The sequence below is a fragment of the Petromyzon marinus genome, chromosome 1 (genome assembly GCF_048934315.1).
Source record: "Petromyzon marinus isolate PM22_M1 ecotype Great Lakes invasive population chromosome 1, UKy_Petmar_22M1.pri1.0, whole genome shotgun sequence".
In the NCBI taxonomy this organism is placed as follows: domain Eukaryota; kingdom Metazoa; phylum Chordata; class Hyperoartia; order Petromyzontiformes; family Petromyzontidae; genus Petromyzon; species Petromyzon marinus.
The window spans coordinates 31850398-31872823 of NC_133667.1; the positions used below are offsets into that span (position 1 = coordinate 31850398).

A 22426-nucleotide genomic window follows, 5' to 3' on the forward strand; every position below is an offset into this window, starting at 1 on the left:
GATATATTTGTCTTTAGATGCTTGATAAAACTGTATTGCATTGTATGCATATGGCAGCATTTCCCCAGAAGCCTTTCATCTAAAATAATTCACATTGGGAAGAAAAAAAATATATTTACATGCAAAATACAATACTGGTTCGAAATAGGTGCAGTCATATTATTATATTTCAAAGGGAATTTAGTTTCCGCCTTGGATGTTCTTTACGGAGGACCGGTTGTCTCTTGAGTGTCGCTGGACCTTAGAACGCATCAACTTCACCGTCGGTTTGGATAACAATCATTTTGTTGATGCGGGAGTCATTGATTTTGTCAGCTTTCTGGCTGATTCTTCATCCGTCCAGTGAGCCAGTTGTTTTTGTTTTGTGCAATAATGGAATATTAGTCGTGAGGAGAGACCCTGGGGCACGGAACATGCTTTCAGAAAAATGCAAACTTATAATAAATTAATGTGATCTGTTCTTCATTTGAAGCTTTTTGTGTTGTGAAGGTTTTTGTTTTAGCCACATGCACTGTGATACTTTTAAATATTTTATGGGTTAACACCACATTTTATAGTCTCTTTGAAGGGTTGACTAGCGTTTCCTTCGATATGATGGTTATAATAATCAGTCATGATTTATCCACTGCTGGATAAATCCCTCATCCAACTGTTGCCATCTCTGGGTCACGTGATGCAACAATCTAGCTCCTGCACACGAGCCGATATCATCACTCCTCCTTGCCTCAGTGAACATCCGATTAGAAACGTGCATTCCTTTGGCTGCCACTCAGAATCATTTATCCTACAGAAATCTGATGAGCTATGAAGCTTTTTTTCATAGATGTCCAGTTGCAATGGGTCAGAAAGTTTACCACAAATATTGTCACATGTTCTTCCCCTCTGATCCATGTGTTCCTCTTTCTGTCTCTCCATGTGGTGGTCATACTCCATTTAAATATAATGAGTATACACAAACAAAATAAATTTAAAATTAAAACAAATTAAGTCTGTGAGCAGCACCACAACACAAATCACATGAGCCGCCTCATACACTGCAACTCCAACATTTGAGAATTGGGTTTTTCCCCTTTTTTCCGGCAACAAAATTGAAACCATTTTACAAGGATTCATGTCTGCATTAACCACAAATACCTGCAGTCAAAATGCAAACAAAAAACATACTTTGATAATATATGCATTGTCCTTGAAACTGATTGGTCCACAGCCGTCCCTTGGTGTGGACCAATCAGTTTCAAGGACAATGCATATATTATCATAGTATGTTTTTTTTGCATTTTGACTGCAGGTATTGTGGTTAATGCAGACATGAATCCTTGTAAAAAGGTTTTAGTTTTGTTGCCAGAAAAAAGGGGAAAACCCTATTATTACATTTTGGTACTGGCAAAGGAGGTCTAATGACATTTGAGAATTGTTCATTATTTCACGAACATTTTTGGAAGCCCTTTGCTTGCCTTCCCTGCTTTGGTTTTTCCCTCTACTTCAGAGAAACAAACTACGTAGTCCTTTGGCTATTCTGAAAACAAAAATTAGCGTGCATTGAACTCGAAGCACAACAAAGCGTTTCTGATATTCAATGCTAAAAAAATCATTTCAAAACGTCGATCAACATTTTCTTACCATTCTGCTGGAGTTTTGTTTTCTTTGCACGAATCGCAAAGCCAACAGATTAATAAAATTGTGCTTTAAATCGAGGTATGGGGTACTAGTCTTCTTATAAAGTGGCATAATTACGCAGAATTTAACATAACTTTCAGATTGACCCAGAGTTGGAGATAAAACTTAACACTGTGACATCCTGAGGAAAAGGGAAAATTAACAGTTTCTCATGAGCATAAAGACTAACAAACCATCAGAACATATATACAGCCTTTATATAAACAGGTCAAACATAATACAATGTAATAATTAAAAACCAAATAACTTAATTACGACAGCGATGTTGTGCATTGCTTTCTGTGCACGGTTTTGTTCAGACGATCGCCAGTGTAGACGGAAGGCGTGCTGGCCACGCTGGGCACAAGCTCGGAGTGTGAACACGGCTGCAGTGGACCGCGGCTAATCGATTCCCTGCCCACCTCCCTCCACGTTCCAATATCCCCCCTGAGCAGCAGACAAGATCACAAGCAATAACCACCGCTGTTACAACCTCGCGCTTCTGATTGCCATCGATTGCAGAGATATTTTTGTTGCATTCTGTTGGATTTGTAAGTGTTGCTAATTTGGGCTTTGTATGAAGTAAATAATCGTTGAGAATTTGAGGTGAGAGGCAATATCAATATATACGGAGTTCTCATTCTCCCCGAATCATTTTGGGAAGTGGAAACAGTTTTATCATGAATGACAAAAAAATCTTCGTTTTGTTCTAATGGATGATTTCTAATGCATGTTTATGTCTTATCATATTTACCTTGAGCCCCACTTTTTGCAGCTTTCTTTATGAAGTTCTATCATATTCTTCCGTTTGTTCTATGTCGTTGTTAAAATGACGGCTTCTGAGCAGGAGCGGGATGGATTGTGAGATCCCAGGACCGTGGCCTTGACGGTTGGCTGACGTTTGAGAGGCCCTCTTTCAGCGGTTGATGGAACGTGGCTTATGATTATGAATATAGATGGTGAATAAAAAAAATGGTCCCCCCGTTTCAACACGATGGGCCAAGAAAGCCACACGTCAACCGCTTATCTTAATCCCACCTTTTCTCTGGTGATTTAATCAACGCTGGCCAGTTAATGGAATGTAAATGCGTGCAACAAGATTTTGATAATGCAGGGTGTTGAAATGGAAGATGCAGCTCACCAGTGTGGTAACAGTGGAGAAATTGCATGCGTCAAAAAACAGTTTTGAAGTGGCTTTCAAGTAGCGTTGGGAGAAAAAAAAAATCACGCATCAAGGTTATCAGGGTTATTGCAGAGCGGTTATACGGAGCTGGGACATTTACGTCAAGCATATACAGCACAGGGAGATTAATGTCCAAATAGGCGTGAACGGATTTATTTTCTTGTGGGCTTCTCTTTTTGATTTTGCCCCGGCAGATACGCGGGCCCTGTACCTCGCCAGCTTGGCCAACGCTCAGATGGTCCTGCCCAGCAGCCAGGCTGGTGTGAGCAGCATGCTGACAGAAGGTCGTACACTGCTGGCGCCCGCCACCTTGCTCTACTCACCTGGTGGTCTGGACGGAGGTGTCTCCCAGGTAGGTGTCCCACAGCCTGCATGGACACCGGTCGTCAATCCTGACTGCCCCCCCCCCCCCCCCCCCCCCCCCCATCGGTTGATTTCCTCGCCAGCTGGTTTTGAAATAATCCTCAGCAGCATCCTTTTATTGCCTGATTATCGATACAGTTTGTCACGTGGCAATAAGACAGGCATCACTATGAAATGTAATCTATTATTATTAATCAATTATATCCACAAAATTACTAATTATTTAATTAACGTCATATGTAATCATCTTAATACCAGTCCTGCTCGATAATCCACCCCCGACGGTCTGCAGCCACTGTCTGTTTTGTTTTGAGCGATGACCAGCTGTGCCGGTTGATAAGAGTTAAGCGCAAGGCTTGTGAACATTTTACGGATTCATTATTGCTGAACTTTCAAAGTTTATATACACCAAATGTGTACAGTCCTTCATGTAGTTCGCAAATCTGCGCACATGCGCATATTACGGCAGCTGATCCTGCACAAAAGACATGCCCATGGCTGTAAGCATGTTACGTGCAAAATTACCAGGAACATCCATTGTCTAGCACCACAATATTGCTGGGGTTATTTTTAAACTCATGTACCAGAGGTGGCTGGGTGGCTGAGCAAGTGCCATTGAATCCCGGGCTTAAATGCAGGCAACTATCTAATACAAAAACTGTGTTTTTCACAAATGTGAGGTGAAGTGATGGTGGCAGCCCATTGACCTAAATTCGAAATGCCAGCTCTGTAAAAATGTAAAATTGTTGATTAACTGTCATGCAACAAACATTCGTGTCAGTATTAAGGGAAAGTGCTGCCCCCTCCCCCTACTCTGTGGACAGAGATCGCTTGAAGGTGTCTCAGAGGTAGCTCTCTCATGTCCACTTAGATGGGCCATTCTCTTACATGACGGGTTGCACAACTCTGTGTGAGATCCGAATGGATATATTTTTCTCCAATAGCACAATCAGGATATAACTGGGGGAACATATTTTTGTTAAAGATTACCCATGAGATAATGAACAACACTTTGGCTCACTTCACGCAGGCTCCAGCAACAAAACAGCTGAGGGGTCCTCGCTTGTATCACATGCCACAAATCGAGGCACATGTGCTGACTCATAACTGAGGCACGACACACACACACAGCCTGATATGTGGGCACAGTTCACAGATCCAAGGGCGGAGGTGAAGTGATTGCTATTTGCACGGCGTCCAAATGTCAGCGTGCTTTCAATGCAGAGTGCGTGCACAATGGGTCGGTTTCATGAACTGCTCGAGTGATCTTTTGTGGCCATTTTAGATGTCCACGCTTGTCTTTTCGAGGCCCGTAAATCAGAATGACTTCCGGAGATTCGTTCATAATGAGAGAACGCAAGCGTGCTGTTACTCAGGTTTGTGTAAAAAAAAAAATCTATCGAGGCAAAACGCGTTTTGCGCAAAACTAGAATAGAGTAAGGGAAAATTGTTCACAAAAAACAAATTTATTACTTCCTTTCATATCGTGCCATAATTCAGTAGTTATGTTGAATAAGTTTGGTTCCAAAACATAAGTAACATGCTTTGAAGTTGAACTTTTTACATTATTTAGCTCAGAAATAGAGGACATTTCTTTGATCTGCTGAGCTGTGTGCGGCTTCTGTCCACTCATTCACACTTGATCAGCTGGCAAAAGCACAGCACTTTTAACCTGACAAGCGTGCTCATGCAATTGCTGTTCAACTGTTTGGTCAAAAATGCGAGAGGAACAAGTTGAAACCGGGAGAAGGAATTTAAACTTGTGCTGGAAAACGGTATGTTAAAAAATTAGAGATTTCCTGCTTATATGAGCACAGAGGCATTGCTCTTATCTCCTTTTTTTACAGCCCTGAACCATTGGTGGAAATTCCACTATCCTTACGCAGTGGCGAGTCTATCCATTGGACAACCACTCGTGACTTTCCCACAAAGCACGACTAAATGTATCGTCCCCAGAGAGATGTTGGGCTAGGTTAATTTCGAAAGCCAGAATTGCGAACCGTTCACTCTACCGCTAACCCACATGGCCAATGAAGTGATATACGCTCGACCTGAATTGATATACGGGTTTAAAAATAATGCACCTTGTGTTCCAGGCACCTGTCTTTAGTCACAGATTATTATGGAGTATCTTCCTCGATCAAAGCCCATAACATATAGGGGTAATTTATGCAATGCTCTGATGTGTTTGCCCTGCTGTTCCACTGAGCGGGTTTGTATGTCCTTTGTGGTAGGCGCATATGCACCATCATACCAGTCAAATGGGTCAGAGAATTAGTACCATGTCATGTAAAAAAAAATTATTACGCTTGTTTACAGAGGAAAGGCTCGCTTAGTATCATGGCTCTTTTTTGAGGCTGGCCCTGCCAGGGGGGGGGGGGGGGGATGATTGCTATATATGTACTTTTAACTTCTTTCGCACTGTACGCAGTAAACTGTGCTAATTGGAGGTGCGATTATTATATGTATATATTTCAGTTGAGCAATTTGCGGGTAATTTAAAATAAATTCAAGTTTAGACCATTACACGAACACAACAGTGGTCTTGGCAATAATCACCCTGTTCTTCTTGTCCTCTAACCAAAATGAAATAAACACCAGGTGTAAGCCATGAACAATAAATAATAACAATAGAACTGATGATACTGGCATTAGGTTATGACGGTTATGTCCCATTAGGCCATTGTTTGAATGCGCTCGGCAGTGATTCTTTAGGACGTCTAGTATTAGGAATAGGGAACAATCTCGCCCGCCAGAGCGATACAAATGGTACCCAAAATCCCCAGGTAGGAAGCCGCTGCCGCCACGGTATTTGTTCCCACAGGGGGAGCAATTTTGCCTTCCTTCTCTCTCCAGTGTGTGCAGTGCCCTGGAACCCCATGCAGAATTAAGCAAGCAGTTGTGATATTTGTTGTTTCCTGTGTTTTCGAGGCCCGTGGGATGCTTCATCATTGGCGCCTGCATACGAAACCAGGATGTTTATCGGTCTGGTTTTGAGCTATGGGTTGCATAAGAATGATAAAAAAAAATTCTATCGAGTTATGATGTTCGTTGTGTCCAGGAGGGATGACATGCATTATAAGTCTTACAGATTTTGCATGGCCATTGATAATCGTGCAACACACAGTGACAGGGTTGGCACTTGAAACAAGTTGTGTGTACAGGGCCCAGGCCATAGACGTCGGCAACAAGCCTGGTGCTGATTTCAGGCTATTGCATTGTCAAGTGGGTTCTGAGTTGTGTGCGTGGCCACTTAGGATGGATGTTTTTCAAAAATACCATACAATAAAGCCTTGCTTTATTCGCCAATATATTGTTATATGTTTCCATATTGGGAGATAACTGTGTGCAGTTGCAGGTATGTATAAAATTAAATAAATTACAGTCATTCTCAATGTACTAATGGGTGAAGACCTTCCCCACACTACGTTCCCATGCAGGTCAGTACTGGTTGGTGAAGGGAAGGGCAGGACTGGTTCTGATATCAGTTGCCACTTATCTTAGTCATGGCTTGGAAATTGAATTCTGGTCACTTGGATTCATTGCACAGCAATCTTATCATTGATCCACTTTACAGGTATGTTTGTGTATAATGCATATATACTCCACTGTTGTGCCTCAATAGGCTGTGTAATCACAAGGCCATCCACAGTTATCTTGGTCACAAATGAAAACCCAATTCCTTCATCGTGGAACTGACATTTATTAATTAATTTGCTGTGTTTTTTATATATACATTGCCTTATTTCTCAAGGCACGAAAATGTACAGGTGTGCCACATAAATAATTGAAAGTGTGCACTTAATAAAGCGCATGCTGCTAGCTTTCCTGTTTTGTTGTAGAAGTATTGAGCTAGTGGAGGTAGGGTCTGCAAGTGTCTTAAAGATAAAACCATCGCTATCATGCAAGTACGGTTACAGCCCATCAATTAATTATTACTAATTAATATTCATGTTATTGTTAGGCGTGAGGGCTATCAAATGCGTCGGCATGAATAATAATGAGATTAATACATGGCCCATTGCATTCATTTTCTGAGAGAAGGCTTGGATTTTAATGAACCGTGTCCACAACCCGAGCAGCCAAGAGTGTGGTAAAATTAGTGAGAGAAACGTTCACGCGCCAGTCTGATCCTTGTCTGCTCTGTGTTTAACATACAAAATACACAGGCATTTAAAATGCGCGCACATTAAAATTCCAATCCGTTACAGCGATGTGCAATCCACTCGGCCAACATTCCCCACCTAACGCGCAATTGCACGTTGACTGCCCCCAGTCAAATTGAATGGCCCGCAATGTAAGAATTAGGAATTGCTCTGGCTCGGGGCTGTCATGAGATTAATACTGTCCAATGCTTAATTATTCACATGTATTTTTGTACATTGTACAATAAATGGTCTCTGACCATATAACCGTATAACCTCCTGGACTTTGCCCAATCTCGTTTGTGCCTAGAAGCCCAGAGGAGTTGAGCATGAACAGTGTGCTCGGGTGGGCAATCAGCATGCACCCAGATTATGGCCTAATCGGGGCTGCAATGCATTATGAGCAGGGGGGGGGGGGGAGACAGTGCAGCAAACTCCATTGTTGTACTGTACTCTGCTTCAATGTTCCCATATCTATTCTCTCCACCTTTTGCCAACCCTCGCGAACCAGCGTGATGAAGTATGGTCGCATAATTCCATTGACAAATGTAGCATTAGGAGGCCCTCATCCAGCAGTGGATTGCCAGAAAGGGCTATGCATTTACCCACAAACACACGAATGAAACCAAATAAGTCCCCCCGGCACTTTGGCTGTCCTGGTGCAGTTCAAATCTTTGCAACTCGAGCGCTCAAGGAAAGGGTGAAACCTAATAATTTCTTATTCAAGCGGAGTCGTGAAATAATTTAAGTTTTATGAAGCTGTCATGTTGTTCCTTTTAATATTTTAACATTGTTTCCGTGCTTGTACGAGTGCTGCTTTTCCCCAGCTGCAGGCCTTCTCCTAGTGGGCATTACATTTCTCGCGTCGCGCCACTGCTCCTTGTGGACCACTTGGGTGGTTTTTTGTGCAGTTGTTGAAGACTGAGAGTCGTAATAAAGTGCAATAATCCTTCGCCAACTACGGGCGGGGTGGGGGGGGCGGGGTGCAACCGCGACCGCGGTCACACTCGTCAAAGCCTAACCAAGTTGCCTGTTCCTTACTAAACACAAATACACACTAAAAAACAATAAAGGTTGTATATACACAATAACATGTTACGAAAACAATACATGTTATAAGAAAGAGGGGCTTTGCCCACCCTCTACCTCCACTTGGTGGTGGGAAGAGAGCGATGGTGAAAGCTGGGAGGTGAGACGATGCACAGAAGGGAATACCGTACTAAAAACTACATTCAACTAAATTTTGATTTAAAGCTTTCGTGACTGCAGGGATTCATATTCTTGGTTCCTTCGGTAAAGTCACGTAGAAGGGAAACAAACAGAAAAATAGTTTTACATTTTTATTATTTTATTGTTTCCCTTCTATGTGACTTTACCGAAAGAACCAAGAATATACATTCAACTACTTTTTTATTTTACCAGGTAAGGCCCACGGAGTTATATAGCTTTTTTTCAGAAGTGACATGGCCACAAATGATAGCTCAACGATGTGGCTTACGTGGAAATTTATAGCAGCCAGATTGCGGGTGATTTTTTTTATTTCAAGTGCTGGTTGCCATGTTAAACCGCAGGATACACAAAACTCCATACCGTGGTTAGAAAATTGGTATGCCGACGGAAAACCGTGGATGCATAAATACCACGGATGCGAAAAACGCAGTTGGTGAGGGATTTGCTGGATATCTACGAATAATGCCTCTCTCCCACATTCATTCATCCACGTAAACACAGTCAATGTTTACACACATGGCACAAAGACATTAATCTCAAACGTGATAAAATAAAATATATTGTTTTATAATGTTTGACTTTTACCAAATCTTGCAGGACCTTATGAAATCCTCGAAACTAAGCAATGTTGAACGTAGATAATGCTTGGATGGACAGCCACCATGCACGCCAGGTGGTCATAAGTGGCTGAAGGTCTTTGCCACATGGTGGTCAACAGAGAGCAATGCAGAAGCATCCATTGTACTAAACAATCCTGCATCTCTGGGCGCCACCTTCACCCACCCACGCTGAGCAGCGTGGTGAAGTATGGTCAAGTAACCGCCACAACTCACATGGCATGGGTGGGGAGGGCCTTCAGCAGTCGATTGACAAAAGGGATAATGTACAACGCTTATATAATATTTGTTCGCAATTACGCCTATATTATTGTGTGCTAAGGTGTTTATTATACGCAAGACGCGTATTTGTTCTCCGGTTCACGCAGGTGGATGGGCAGCTGCTGAGGCTCGCTTTGTCGCGATTCCCCAAGCTGAGAGCCGCCCTCTTCCCACAGCAGAGCACGCACGGCCTGCCTTTTCCCGACGTCTCGCTCTACCACTTGCTCCAGGTGAATCATTGTTTTCAGATCGCGTACGAATGACTCGAATGAAGCGGGGCAGAAAAAGAGAGACCGGGTTCGAGCATACCCGCACTCGCCAGCGTGGTGATGTGTAGTCAAACAACCCGTCGGCCAACACTGGGGGAAGGCCTTTGTCCATTCGTGGAGTGACAAAGGGCTGTAAACTATTTCATAATCTTCATTTACATAGGCAACTTCTCTAATTTTGCGAGAGAATCGACACCCACGCTGTGCGAGAGTCAGAACCCTACTTGCTTTACTGCGTCCTACAGGCACCTTGATTGATGTCGTTCAAGCAGCTGTCGTGCACATCTTCTGATCCTGCAATCCGGTGTGATCCATTGTCTATGATAAATTCGCCTGAAATTTGCTCCATCATGCCAAGCAGTGTTGAGTCTTATTGGTCCTTTGATGGATTACCACGAGGGGCTTTCGAGGTGTTGTAGGCGTGGGGCTGCGAGGTGTGGCCAGGAGATGGCAGTGCTGAGGGGGTGTACTCTGGGGTTCTCCCACATGAAAACAAAATACGCTTACACTTTTTTTTTTGCCAAACATCCAAATGCAGCATTCACTTTAAAAAAGAGTATTGAGGCCCGGCGATTTTATTTCTGGGTAAATAATTGGTATCGGTGATGCACCAACCCTTGCTGAAGTTCAACGAATTATACGCATGAACCACTGCGCTTGGCCAGTTTGCTCATGCAGGCTTGCATACACGTGTTTTTTGTATGTGTAGGCATATCTTTAATGGTTTGCACTCAGGCAGAGTGGAATATTATTGGGATGTTTTATTGTGGAAATTGATGTACAAAGCCACATGAATATACCAGAATAGTTGCAGTGTTCTGCCTTTCAGAGTTGCACGTGGTTAAGTTGACTACGATCTTAAATCAAATTTTCAAGATTTCTATAAAATCCGTGTGAAATGCGATGGATGCGCTACAGGAAATAAATAACTCCTATACAGATACATGGGAGTGCTCATCTTGTTTTACAAATGAAACTCATTCAATTAGGCAATTGGGAGATGTGATGAAATTCAGACAATCACCTTGTGGAAAGTAAATTGCTGAAAGAGGAGTGTGCTGCCACGTTTCTTTGAGCCTTGGTGACTTTGAAGACCACTTAATTAGCCAAAGTTTTTTTGTGTCTTTGAATGTATTTTTTCTTATATTTTTCCTCTCGAAAATAACTTGCCGTGGTGTACCCACCCAGTCAGTGCCCTGTTGTGTAACAGAGCGTAGAAGCGGCGGAGATCTCTAAAAAGGGAGAGTAAAAGTAAAAAATGAGCGGGACAAAGACAGATTTCCGGGCAAGGCTTCACTACTATCGGTGCTTATTTGCTGTGTCCCAGGCCCTGACTCCCTTTGATCCGTCGCGCCTCTACGGATGGCAAGAAGCAAATTCTTTGGCAGCTGCAGGTAAGTTTCTCTTCGGATTGATTACGCGAGAAATGCCGCATCCTGCCAGCTCCCAACTAAAAAAAGAATACAGCATTCAATGCAGCACTGATGACCATTTTATTTTGAAACATCAAAATCAGTCATGCTTGATGCACCGCTCATTGATGGAACAGTGAGCAATATTGCACCTCGCTCCTGCGCATGAGCCATTCTCATTGCTCTGTTCGAAGTGGTCACTCTGGGTCACTGTCCACTGACATTGTCAACAATGACGTCCATCTCTTTTTGTTCCTCCTCGCGACGTGTCTTGCCCAAGCCCACTTTTATTAACAGTCAATACGATGTCTAATTTTTGTTTATTCCTCACGTGTGTCCTCTTTCTATCTCAGTGTAATTTCCAGCATGCATTTATGCATGCTTATTTGCATACTATTCAGCTTTTGTTACATAGTCTTTCTCCACCCATTTATGCCCTGGGTCATCTCCATATCCACCGCAAAGTCCTTGATGATATCTTTGCTCCACCACTTTGAATATTCAATTTATAAGTCTGCCTCGTAGTCTGCGCTAGTATTTTCATGTTTATCCCATTCCTTCCAATGTCGTTTTCCTCTCTCCTTATGGCTCATTCGAGCCATCTGAGGCAACTTTCTCTTACCTTCGTGTCCCATTCCTTTCTGACGGGATCTAGTGTAGTGATCCACGAGATTGATCTCGCCATCAGTATTTCTGTTCCTGCCCGGTTACCATGCTTGAAAATGTATTTATAATAATGTTTGTAAAATATTTGTAGTGGAAGTCAGGTTGGGGATGATATTTTTTGGCACTTGCACTCATTAGGCACTTTATATTTTTTCAAGTGTAGCTATGTGAAGGAACTGAGTGTTTATACAATGGCAATTCAAATCGCAGGTTTGTATCCTGTATTAATACTTGTACACGATTAATGTAAACTTTACACTAAGATAAAAGTACATATTCTAAGGTAGTATAATTAATTAAAATTGATACAACTCTCGTGTTTCAATGTCCACTGTGTTGGTGTCATGTGTTTATATATGAGGACACGCACATGCATCACGTCCTTACCTCCATAATAGTGTTTTTTTTTGGGTTAGATCGCGTAAATATCTACATTTGTCGTTAAACTACCCTACACAGCCAACGAGTAAGGGTTGTCACGTAAGCAGAACATGCCAATTTGTCGCGAGTACATCACACCGGTGTATTGGAGAGCCAAGCCACAACATTTACAATCTTGACCTCGCACATCCGATTAGCACGGTTGGCTACGTATGGCGCGAAAGAAGTTCAGGATACATACGTGATATTTTATGTTGTCAGCCTGCCCTGCTTGGTATACTCTCACTTTTAAATGCAACCCCCGACATAATTTTAACTTGCACAGTACAATGCAACGTTAATATTCACCAAATGACAATGATCACAAAATCGGTTTCCTCGTAACTTTTATGTTGTTTCAGTATGAATAAAGTTTAACTTAAAAAAACTTTAACTCCATCTGGATCAACATGAGCCCAATGTATATTTTATTTTTATTGTAACTTTATAACCTATAATGCTTTCGATGCATGTGCTATCGCTTGTACAATAAACAATTAACTAGACTGCCAAGGCAGTGGTCTATAATTGCCATTCTGTCAATGACCCCAGAAAATATTTTGCAGCACATGAATTCATGGGTAAGAACTATTTATTTCGAACTTTAATTTCTTGTGCTTTTGTTTCTTCCTAAACTTTCATCAGGAAGTGCAATGCCAAACAAAGTCAAATGAACCACAGCAATCACTACATTATCATGTTTTACAAAAATGGACGCTAAAAATTTCCGTGGACCTTATGTCGGGCAGTATGTAGAAGTATTGCCATATTGGATTCACCCCACTCGCTGCTCTAGTTGTCACCGCAGTGGTGAAAGATAGTCATTGACATTCATTATTCCTGAGACTGGGAGGAATACGCACCAGAGTTTGTTCCTGGCTACACAAATGCAGCCTACATTCCAAACCTCCAATTTCCTAACAAAGTAAAATGTGGCTTTTAAATATTGATGCAAGATGTAGCTTTGAAACATGACATTGAGTAGGATAATCTGCTTCCGGGCACAATATCTGGGGGCTATACACTGCCAGACCAGTCATAAAACATGAACATAATTGGACCTGTTTGTGCATTTGTTGTGTACATGCATAAGCCAACCTTTTGTCAGTTCACTGCTAGATCAGGGTCTCCCCACACCGTGCCATTCATGGAGGCTATTTGACCATACTTTACCACGCAGGTATGTATGGCCTGGTAAATGTAGTGAGCATATACTTGGGAGCACAAATGCAATACAATGGAATTTGCTGCACTAAGCACCATGTAGCTCTGCAGCCATATGGCAAGCGGTTTGTGTATGGCCCTTCCCTGCTTTAATCACTGAGATTGGGTGCATTCCGGGGAGCGTGATTTGGTCATAGGCCGAATGTATTCCCGCTACCAAAGATAAGTAACTGGTGGTTGGTGTGCCAACCTGGTCAATCCGACAACTTTGCGCGCCCCCCCCCCCCCCGCCGCAGACGCCGCGTCGGAGTTACCGCACTTCTCGCTGCCGTCGCTGGTGAGCCGGCACAGCACGCGGGAGACACTGGGCTTCATGTACTTCTTGTTGCACGGCCGCCCCGCCTATGCCTTCGCCTCCTTCCTGGCCTGGCGCCTCGAGCGTGGCTCGCTGTCTTCCCGCAGGTAATTGGGCAGTCGTTGGCTGGCACCGGGATCATGCATGTTGAACTTATTTTTGCAACGTACTTAGCCAACCATGCTAATTGGAGGTGCAGAGGAAGGACAACAAACGAAACAGAAAAAGCAGTTCGGAAAGAAAAATATTTTCACTCTAGATGATTTCAAAATGCATAGCTCCAGTGGCTTCCTAATATCGGAAGGAAAAGCATTCAAGACGGCCGCAGAAGCGCATCTGAGAGCGCACAATGCAGTGACCGTCTTTGTTTGATGGCTAGCCAAAAGCCACTGCGAGGATGACCGGAGTTCACTTAATGGTTTTTGCTCCTTGACGAGATCAGCAAGGTATTATGGTTCATTTGTGGCAAGCAATGAACAACATTGTGAACGACATTGTGTTCAAAAAACTTTTTTTGCGGTTGCGAACCGAAAAAAATAATCCTCCAAACCGGACCGTGTGCTGCTGCTGCCGGTACAGTCAATGTTGTACTTTGTTAGATGCGCCGTTGCTTCTTGCTTTGAGCCAAGTCATAATTGCAGTGGTTCGCTCGGGTATTTGATGTCAATAGATGTGTATGCAGTCCCTTCTCTGATGTTTCTTGGTCATATGTGTCCCCAAGCACTCGATAACAAGTTGGAGCTTCCTAAAACTCAAGGTGTTTGTCAACGTTTTATCAGTCTTTTCGGTGGACCTTGGTGTTCCAGTCATTGAGCAACACACATTGTTCAATGATTAACAGCTGAACAGTCTCGAAACTTTTGCTTCCTGTTCATGGCAACTGATGAGCCACCTCTATTTTTATGAATATATTTTAAGTTGTGGCTATGGGCTTCCTGTAAGAGGAAACTTTTAATTTACATTTTCAAAAAGTATTATATTAAATTATAACAGTTAATTCACTTTCTTTTATTTAATTCGACTCTTCCAAAAGTTCACGAGGGTTTGCGTAAAATATTTCTTAATGCTTGAAAAACAATGCCCTCTGCTGATGATGACATGAAAACCCAGAAAAAGGTCCACGGTTTGAAAAGATTGGCTTTGAGGATAATACTTTATTTAATTACACAACCGTGCCATTAATTAAATTGCTAACATTTCATGGATAGACTTTTCTCTGTTTTTTAACATTCCATGAAATCTGCCAATAATATGCATTCCATCTGCCTGTGTGGTCTGTGAGGGCTGTGACATTGGCTGTTAAGAAATTTGATATGCTTAATTGCACATTTATTTGAGTCTGGAAGGAGGATTACAAATGCCTGGGGCTCCTTTATAAAAATAATTCAATGTGGTGGCATTCAGTACAGATTTTTGTCTAAATTGGTTTGGTGGATTGGTTCCAATCCGTATGTGAAAATAGCTGGTTAAGTCTAAGTTATGTTCGAAATCACCGGCGTCTCTTTTCTAAAAAAATGTTTTGAAATTCAGAAAATAAAAAAACGAGGATTTAAAATGTGTGAACCAATGCGGGTCAGCACAATCCCACTGTGCTGTAAATATGTCAAATGGGATCTTCGTAGTGCTTTGCCTACATGTACCACAAAATGCAAAAGGCAGAGGCGGCGGCTCTGAAAATTCCGAAAATATTTGTATGGGTTTAGTTCCAAAATGGTAAAATAATTAAATATGTGAAAATGTATTCCATAAATACATTTTTGCCACCGACCTTCCCCCCTTCTCCCCACATCTATGCATTTCCAACAAACCCCCGAAATATCATCAACGATGTCCTTCCAGCATTGTATTTTATAACACTGCCCATTGTCCATGGAACAGGCAGAGGATGACAGAGGCTACGAAGCGGCCTTGCGCGTGTCATTTTGTGGCTTGCGATGCGCGTAACGAGAAGCCTTTGTCACATTATTACCCGTTCAAATGGAACCGCACTTCTGTGCTTCGGCAAGGGTAGTGGAGGGGGTGGACAATAACAAGAGCACTTTATTTCTCATATGCGTGCGTGTAAATAAGAAGAATAGTTAATAACGAAGCAGGATAATTGAGTGACATATCATTAGAGGGGATGCCCGGAGTGTTCAATGAGAAGGGTGAAACTGCCTTGCTCACTGCTTGATTGGATTCCGCGTTCAATGCATCCCACTTTGCACTCGAGGCTTCGCTGTTAATAATGCGGTGGCACTGTTTTATTATTCTATCTGCCCTTTGCATAATGTGCAAAGGGCACATTATGCCATCATTATGTGGGGTGTGTTTGTGTCCATTTGCACCAATTGGGCAGCTGCATTTCACAGTGGTGGCCGTTAATGTACTCCTTATAGCTTCATCAGGGCCTGCTTTGGCTCGGTTTTAAAAACCGTTGAAGTATTATTTATTAAGTTATTGCTTCAGGGAACTTGCACATAATTTAACGAGTTAAGTAAAAGTAATAACAGTTCTTTTCAATCTGTCAATGTGTATCCTGCCATTATTGAAATACATGAATATTTTGACGATTTGGGCCTTCAGCCAAACATAGCATTATATATCCCCACCCTCTAGCACTGACCACACATAGCTCTTAACTAATTATTTAATTAATTATCTCAAGTGGGTGCAAGTGAGACTCTTCTTGAAGTTAAGAACCACAAGCATCCTGACCTTCAATGCTATACTTGACATCCGCCAACTACCTGGAAAGTTGATGCCTTTATTGATATACACTTGCAGGTGCAGTTTGAACCCCTAGTCAACACATATGCGGGCTAGGTGTGGTCTATGACCCATGTGTGGCTATGTATTTGGCATATCCATTTGAAAGATTTGTACCCACCCAAGCCAACTCGCTCTCCTAAACAGTTAATCTGATGTCTCCAATTTGTTTTGTTTTCCTAATATTCGTGTGCCTCGTCCCTATTGTCAGCGGGCATATTCCAGACATCACTTATGGTGACGTACAACAACAACAACACAACCATATCATTCTCGTTTACAATTTTAACTCGTAGACATTTTGAACATCCATCATTTCCCTCCGAGCCTTACTGGACACTAAAATAAGAAACCCAGGATCCTCTTAGGCCCTGGCCAGTTGCTGTTGTTGTTGTTGTTCTTCATCGTCTTCTTCTGCTTCATCGTCGTCTTCTTCTCCTTCATCTTTTTCTGCTTCATCATCGTCTTCATCTTCTTAACCTCTCCTTCCTCATCATCTTCCTGATCTTCTTGTGGATGTGCCGTGCGCGATGCAGTTTGGTGCGGGCGAGCGAGGAGGCCTACACGCTGGCGCTCGTTCACTTCGACTCGCCCGCCGTCCCGGCCGCGTGCGTCGCCTTCCTCGAGCTGCTGGCCGTCCCGACGGCGCTCGTGCGCGTGGACGTGCACGCCGCGCGCCTCGTCAGCGCCCACCTCCTTGGCCCTTCCGAGCACGCCGTCCCCACCGCCGACTCCGGTTCCGTGCTGGGCTCCGACTCCGGTTCGGTGTCGAGCGTCGGCCGGGGCTCCACCTCCGGTGTTTCGTCTGTCTCCGGCGCCGCCAGGGACCTGGAAGCCCGGGAGTTGCTCCGCGGCAGCTTGGGTGAGAGGGTTCGTGGCTTTTGAGCGAGATTCGCTTTCACCGAGAAGGATGGGGGAGAGGAATCGGGTGAACCTTTTTCATTTGCAGCAGAGAAACTTGTTTCGGAGAATGTATTTGTCAGCGTTGTCCTTTTCTACCCTTTAGATATGGCTTTAAAACTACCCTGGGGACAGTGCTGCAGAATGAATAGTGATGAAAGTAGGTGTCATTAATCATAAGATTGATCAAACGTTCGGGCCCTCTGATACGGGACCTGGGAAGGTGAATATAACTTAACGAACTGGTGGTTGAATGCCTCTTCAAAACCTAATACATTACACCACCTTGACCTGCCGAACCATTTTATTTTTTGATGTAACGTACAGCTCGGCAATTTAATGTAAAACAAGCCTTAGTGGGTGTCACATAGAGGCCATCCACAGTCTCGTCAGGGCAACGGAAAGCAGTCAGGAGAGAGTATGTGTTTGGATTTTTGATTGGAAGCCAGGGATGTGTGGGAAGATAGGGCAGAGCGGATGTCTCGGCAGTGCGGGAGGTGGCCTGCTGGCGGAGTGGTAGGAGGATCTGGACTCGTATGTATGTTTGACTTCCTTTGCATCGTACGTTGCCAACCGTGCTAATCGTTGGTGCCACATTGTGGCAGGCGGTGTTGTCGGAGGAGAAGCAAAGGTCAGGGCCCCAAGGGCCTCCACTTGTCTAAAATAAAGCGTGCGCGGCTCTGAAAACATACAAAGACACAAGGTGGCACAACTTGTAATGCTGTGGTTGCTGTTAGACACGAACCTAGTGTAACTGAACATTTTGTTTTATTTTCCACTCCCACCCCCGTCCCAACCACACGTTTTGCCGTCTCCCCGCCGTTGTCGCGTGCTGCAGTGGGAAGGCTGGTGGAGCTGGTGCATAGCGTGGAGCCGGCGGTCTCGTTCCTTCTCGGTGAACTGGAGAGCGCCGTCGCTCTCAGGGTGGAGGAGGCTGGGCTGGACAGGTGCAGTTACGTTGTCAGAAGTGATGGTGCGGTTGACTATCGATTTTAGGTGCTCATTGAGGTGGGGGCCTCCCCTTTGTGGATCAGTTTCTCCTTGAGGTAAAAGGTGAATGGGGGAAGAGTGATGGCGCAGTGGCTAGCACATTGCGCTATTAACCTGGCGACGTGATTTTGATTCTGAGCCAGTATCATTTTACATCCATGTGAGTTCCACACTCATGAATGATAATGTATATAACCCCTTGTGTTTGCTGTTGATCCTGTGTGAGATTGCCATGCCGGCAAATGGGGATCTGCTGTGTATCTTTGTATTGATTTTTGTATATGCAATGTTCAAAGAGTAACTTTTGAAATGACCCTCTACTAACTTTCTTGTAAGCTTCACGTTGAAGTCTTTATGGCCGCTATCCACGAACTCAGTTCATGCCTCCTGGCTCCCTATATCTTTGAAGCAAGCAGTCCTCTGAACCGAAATTGCAGCTCTCAGCGTGTGGAATGAAACCCAAGCGCACCATGCCTTTTTAAATATGCGTGACGACGAAACAAAAACACATCAAAGAAACTCTCCTGTGCCTCCCCTCCCCCATCTCATCTCTTCTCTCGTTCCTTCATCATCTAAAGCACATCGCTCAAGGCGGGCAGGGAGTGGGACCTGGTCGTGCACTTCTGTCGGGGGCACGGCGTGGCCTTGACGGAGGTCTACCCTCGTGCCTGCGCCGCCGCCGAGCAGTGGCTGCCTTTCCTCGCCTTCGTCCACCACCACGCCTACCCCGTCGAGCAGGTCACAGAACCACGTAGTTGTTTTGATTGTCCATGTTATGTAACTCGGGGTTGCGCAGCGGGTTAGCACGCTGTGTAATGAATCCACCGACGATGAGAGTTATGGTTACGGCCACGGTTGTCGTCGGTAGCGAGTGATATTTGAATGGGTCCTCGGTATCACCTTAAGCCAATTACAGCATTTAAGGTTTAACACACTACCCTAAGAGCATTCCATGTAAATGTTTTTAAGTGGCATCTGTTTATTGTACAATATAGTTTGCATTTTGTTGCATTTACATGAGACCGCACCTCGAGATGTTACAGAGAAAAAATGGGATTCGCCTTGAAAAGAGAGAGGCAGGCATTCTTTCGGTCATAGGTAGAGGGGGAAAAGGGCATTTTCTTAATTAAGCCTGGACTTGATTAGGCAACATTGGATTGGTTTTGACCTCTAGTCAGTCTTACAAAGGTGTGGTTTAATATATCTTATAAAACCCTCCCCTTGTATTTCATGGAACCTAATGTAAGCAGCAATTTCCATTGTAATTTCTCGTGTGCATGATAATGTTTATCGAGTGCTTGTTTCTCTAAAAGCCATGTTAATTTGCATTTAGTTGGGATTTGATGGGACAGGTGGTTATAGTCACCTGTGGCTAACATCTAATTAAACAATTTAACATTGGTCCCAAGTGGCTACTTTCGAAATGAATTTTACCAGGAATGTGCTCACCGATCAGCATCATTTAATTTACATTGAAGTGCTGGGAACAACCGTACTGATAACACATTTCAGTCTTATTAATCCATCTCAAAGTTCACATGACGTTTTTAAATTATAAAGTGAATAAATGTGCATTATATTCAAAACGCATTAAATAGGTAGTGTTATAAAATGAGCATACAAAGTCAATTTATATTTGGACACATCATGTCAACCATTTCAGACAGTTTCAGATATAAATATTTTTAAACCTTTCTTGATAAAGGAGACATTCAGACGAAATGACTTTTTTATCCATGCTGGGATGGCGGTGATGGGGCATTCAGTTTCACGTATGCGTCAAATCCATTGGCTCCTTTCACAATTAACCCATATTTTACAATACCACATTGATACACACCTTCACCCAAAATTATACCCACATATGTATAATGTGGAGATTACCTAATTTGTGGAACTGCCCAAAAGAGTCTTGAGGCTTTATCTGAGTTAATAATTGCAAATCAATATTTTCCCCTCAATGCTTCCAGGTCAAGACCCTGATCAACGGTTTCGGCCCTGCTCTCAGAAGCCACCTGCTGCTGGCTTTCTCCAGCCTCCGGGGATGGAGAAAGGTGGCTGAGTCGCCCGACTTGTTCGGGGTCCTGATCGAGAGCTTGGCCTCTCCGCGGCCGTGCGCGTACCTGCTGAGTCAGGCCGTGAGCCAAAGAGCACCTGTGCTCGGTGTGTTGGCTGCTGGCCTCCAGGTTTGTACCGCGTGGGATTCTCGGGTCCCGTGGTGGGGGCGGGTTGAACACAGCTGTCTGAACTAAGCTATTAACTAAACTATTTTTATTTTACCATGTAAGGCCCACTGAGCAATGTAGGTAATTTTCAGACACGGCCTGGCTATCACAAATGATAACTCGGCGTAGTGGCTTAGCATGTGGACATTTATAGCAGCCGAAGGTACTCTAAACGCACGTTTCAAAATGTGGAGGGAAAAACTGGAAGACCCGGAGAAAAATTCCACGTGACCATGGGGAGACCATGCACACTCCGAATATACAGCCATCAGGGTTGGGATCGAACCCACGCCCTCTTGTATACCACGCAAAGGTAATTAACATCTCGCCACCGTGGCATCAACTTCAGCTGAAGACATCCGGTTTAATGGTCCAATTTACCAATTTCGAAAAATTACCCACGAACCACTCAATCGGGATTACACACAGCATTCATCGCCCCTCCCCCCTATTGGCCGACTATTGCCCGCTGGCAGGCTAGGTGCCGAGTAGAGATGCTCTCGAGACGTCCTTGCGTAAATGATGCTCTATCGCAGGGGTCGGGAACCTTTTTGACTAAGAGAGCCATGAAAGCAAAAAAATTGGAAATTTATTTCAGTGAGAGCCATATAATATATTTTAAAAGTGAATTCAACTAAATGTCAGTATAATAAGCCTCTGAATTTATTCTTTTAAATAATGTTGTTATAACACTCACCATTAATGCGACTTTTGGTGCTGCATGGATTTGCTGATGTCTTTGTAGTCGGGTTGGTACTTGGTGAGGTTAAGCTTCATGCAAGCGTTGAGGCTTTCATCCGTTAAACGTGATCGTAGGTTGGACTTGATGTTTTTAAGATGTGAGAATGACTGCTCACATGCATACGTAGATCCAAACATGGTCAATACAGCAATACTCACACGCTGCAGTGTGTGGTATGTGACAGGAAGCGCGTTCCAAGTTTTGAGAATCAGCTGGTCTTCGGGTTGGAGTTTTTTCATTTCTGTCCACATGTGCTTGCTCGCCAACTCCGCTTTCTGTCGTGTGATTCTTTCCAAATCTTCATTCAGTGACTTGAACTTATTCACCCACATGTCTGAGGCCTTCAGGTCAGCCACTTCTGCTTCAAATTCTCTGACGGAGACACCAGGGATGTAATTCAGGTCGGCTGTGTTCAGTGAACACTCGTTTGGATGGGTGATGAACTTAAAAAGACGAGTGTGCTCACGAAATTCTCCAAAGCGTGCTTTGAAGGACTGTAGGAGACTGGATGTGCAGCCAGCTAACTGGTGGAGATCAAGGTTTTGAATGGGCTCACTTGCTGTGCATGCATCTTTAAATTGGCTCAGTTTTTCAAAATGTAGTAAACGACCTGTTTCAAGATTCGTGATGAAAAGCTCCAGCTTGTTTTCAAAAGCAAATACAGCTTGTTGAAGGGATAACACTGTATTTCCAATGCCTTGCATTTTCACGTTGAGCTGGTTCAGATGTTCAGTCAGATCTACGAGATAGTAAAACTTGAGGAGCCACTCGGTGTCGGCTAGCTCAGGATGCCCGACGCCTTTCATTTCAAGGAAAGTCCGGATTTCGTTCAGGCAAGCCGCAAAACGGCTAAGCACCTTCCCTCTTGACAACCAACGCACATTGCTGTGCAAAAGCAGACCAGGATAGTTATTTACAACTTCATCCAGCAGTGTTTTAAACTGGCGATCATTTAAGGCTCGGGCAACAATAAAGTTGATCACACGAATGACCAGCGACATCACTTCGCCAAACTGCCTGTCACACATCTGAGCACAAAGTGCCTCCTGGTGTATAATGCAATGGAAACTTAGGATGGGT

General features: G+C 43.6%; 1 protein-coding gene across 3 annotated transcripts in view; it reads left to right on the top strand.

Moving 5' to 3' along the window:
- SPG11 (SPG11 vesicle trafficking associated, spatacsin) overlaps positions 1-22426 on the top strand; it is a 115076-nt gene that overhangs the window by 58955 nt on the left and 33695 nt on the right. For all 3 annotated transcript variants that reach the window (XM_032949337.2, XM_032949347.2, XM_076067078.1), the window contains 8 exons: positions 3034-3191; positions 9563-9685; positions 11052-11118; positions 13683-13848; positions 17026-17351; positions 18228-18336; positions 18958-19117; positions 20350-20565. In XM_032949337.2, coding sequence (XP_032805228.2) covers positions 3034-3191; positions 9563-9685; positions 11052-11118; positions 13683-13848; positions 17026-17351; positions 18228-18336; positions 18958-19117; positions 20350-20565 — 1325 coding nt within the window. The remainder of the gene's footprint in view (positions 1-3033; positions 3192-9562; positions 9686-11051; positions 11119-13682; positions 13849-17025; positions 17352-18227; positions 18337-18957; positions 19118-20349; positions 20566-22426) is intronic.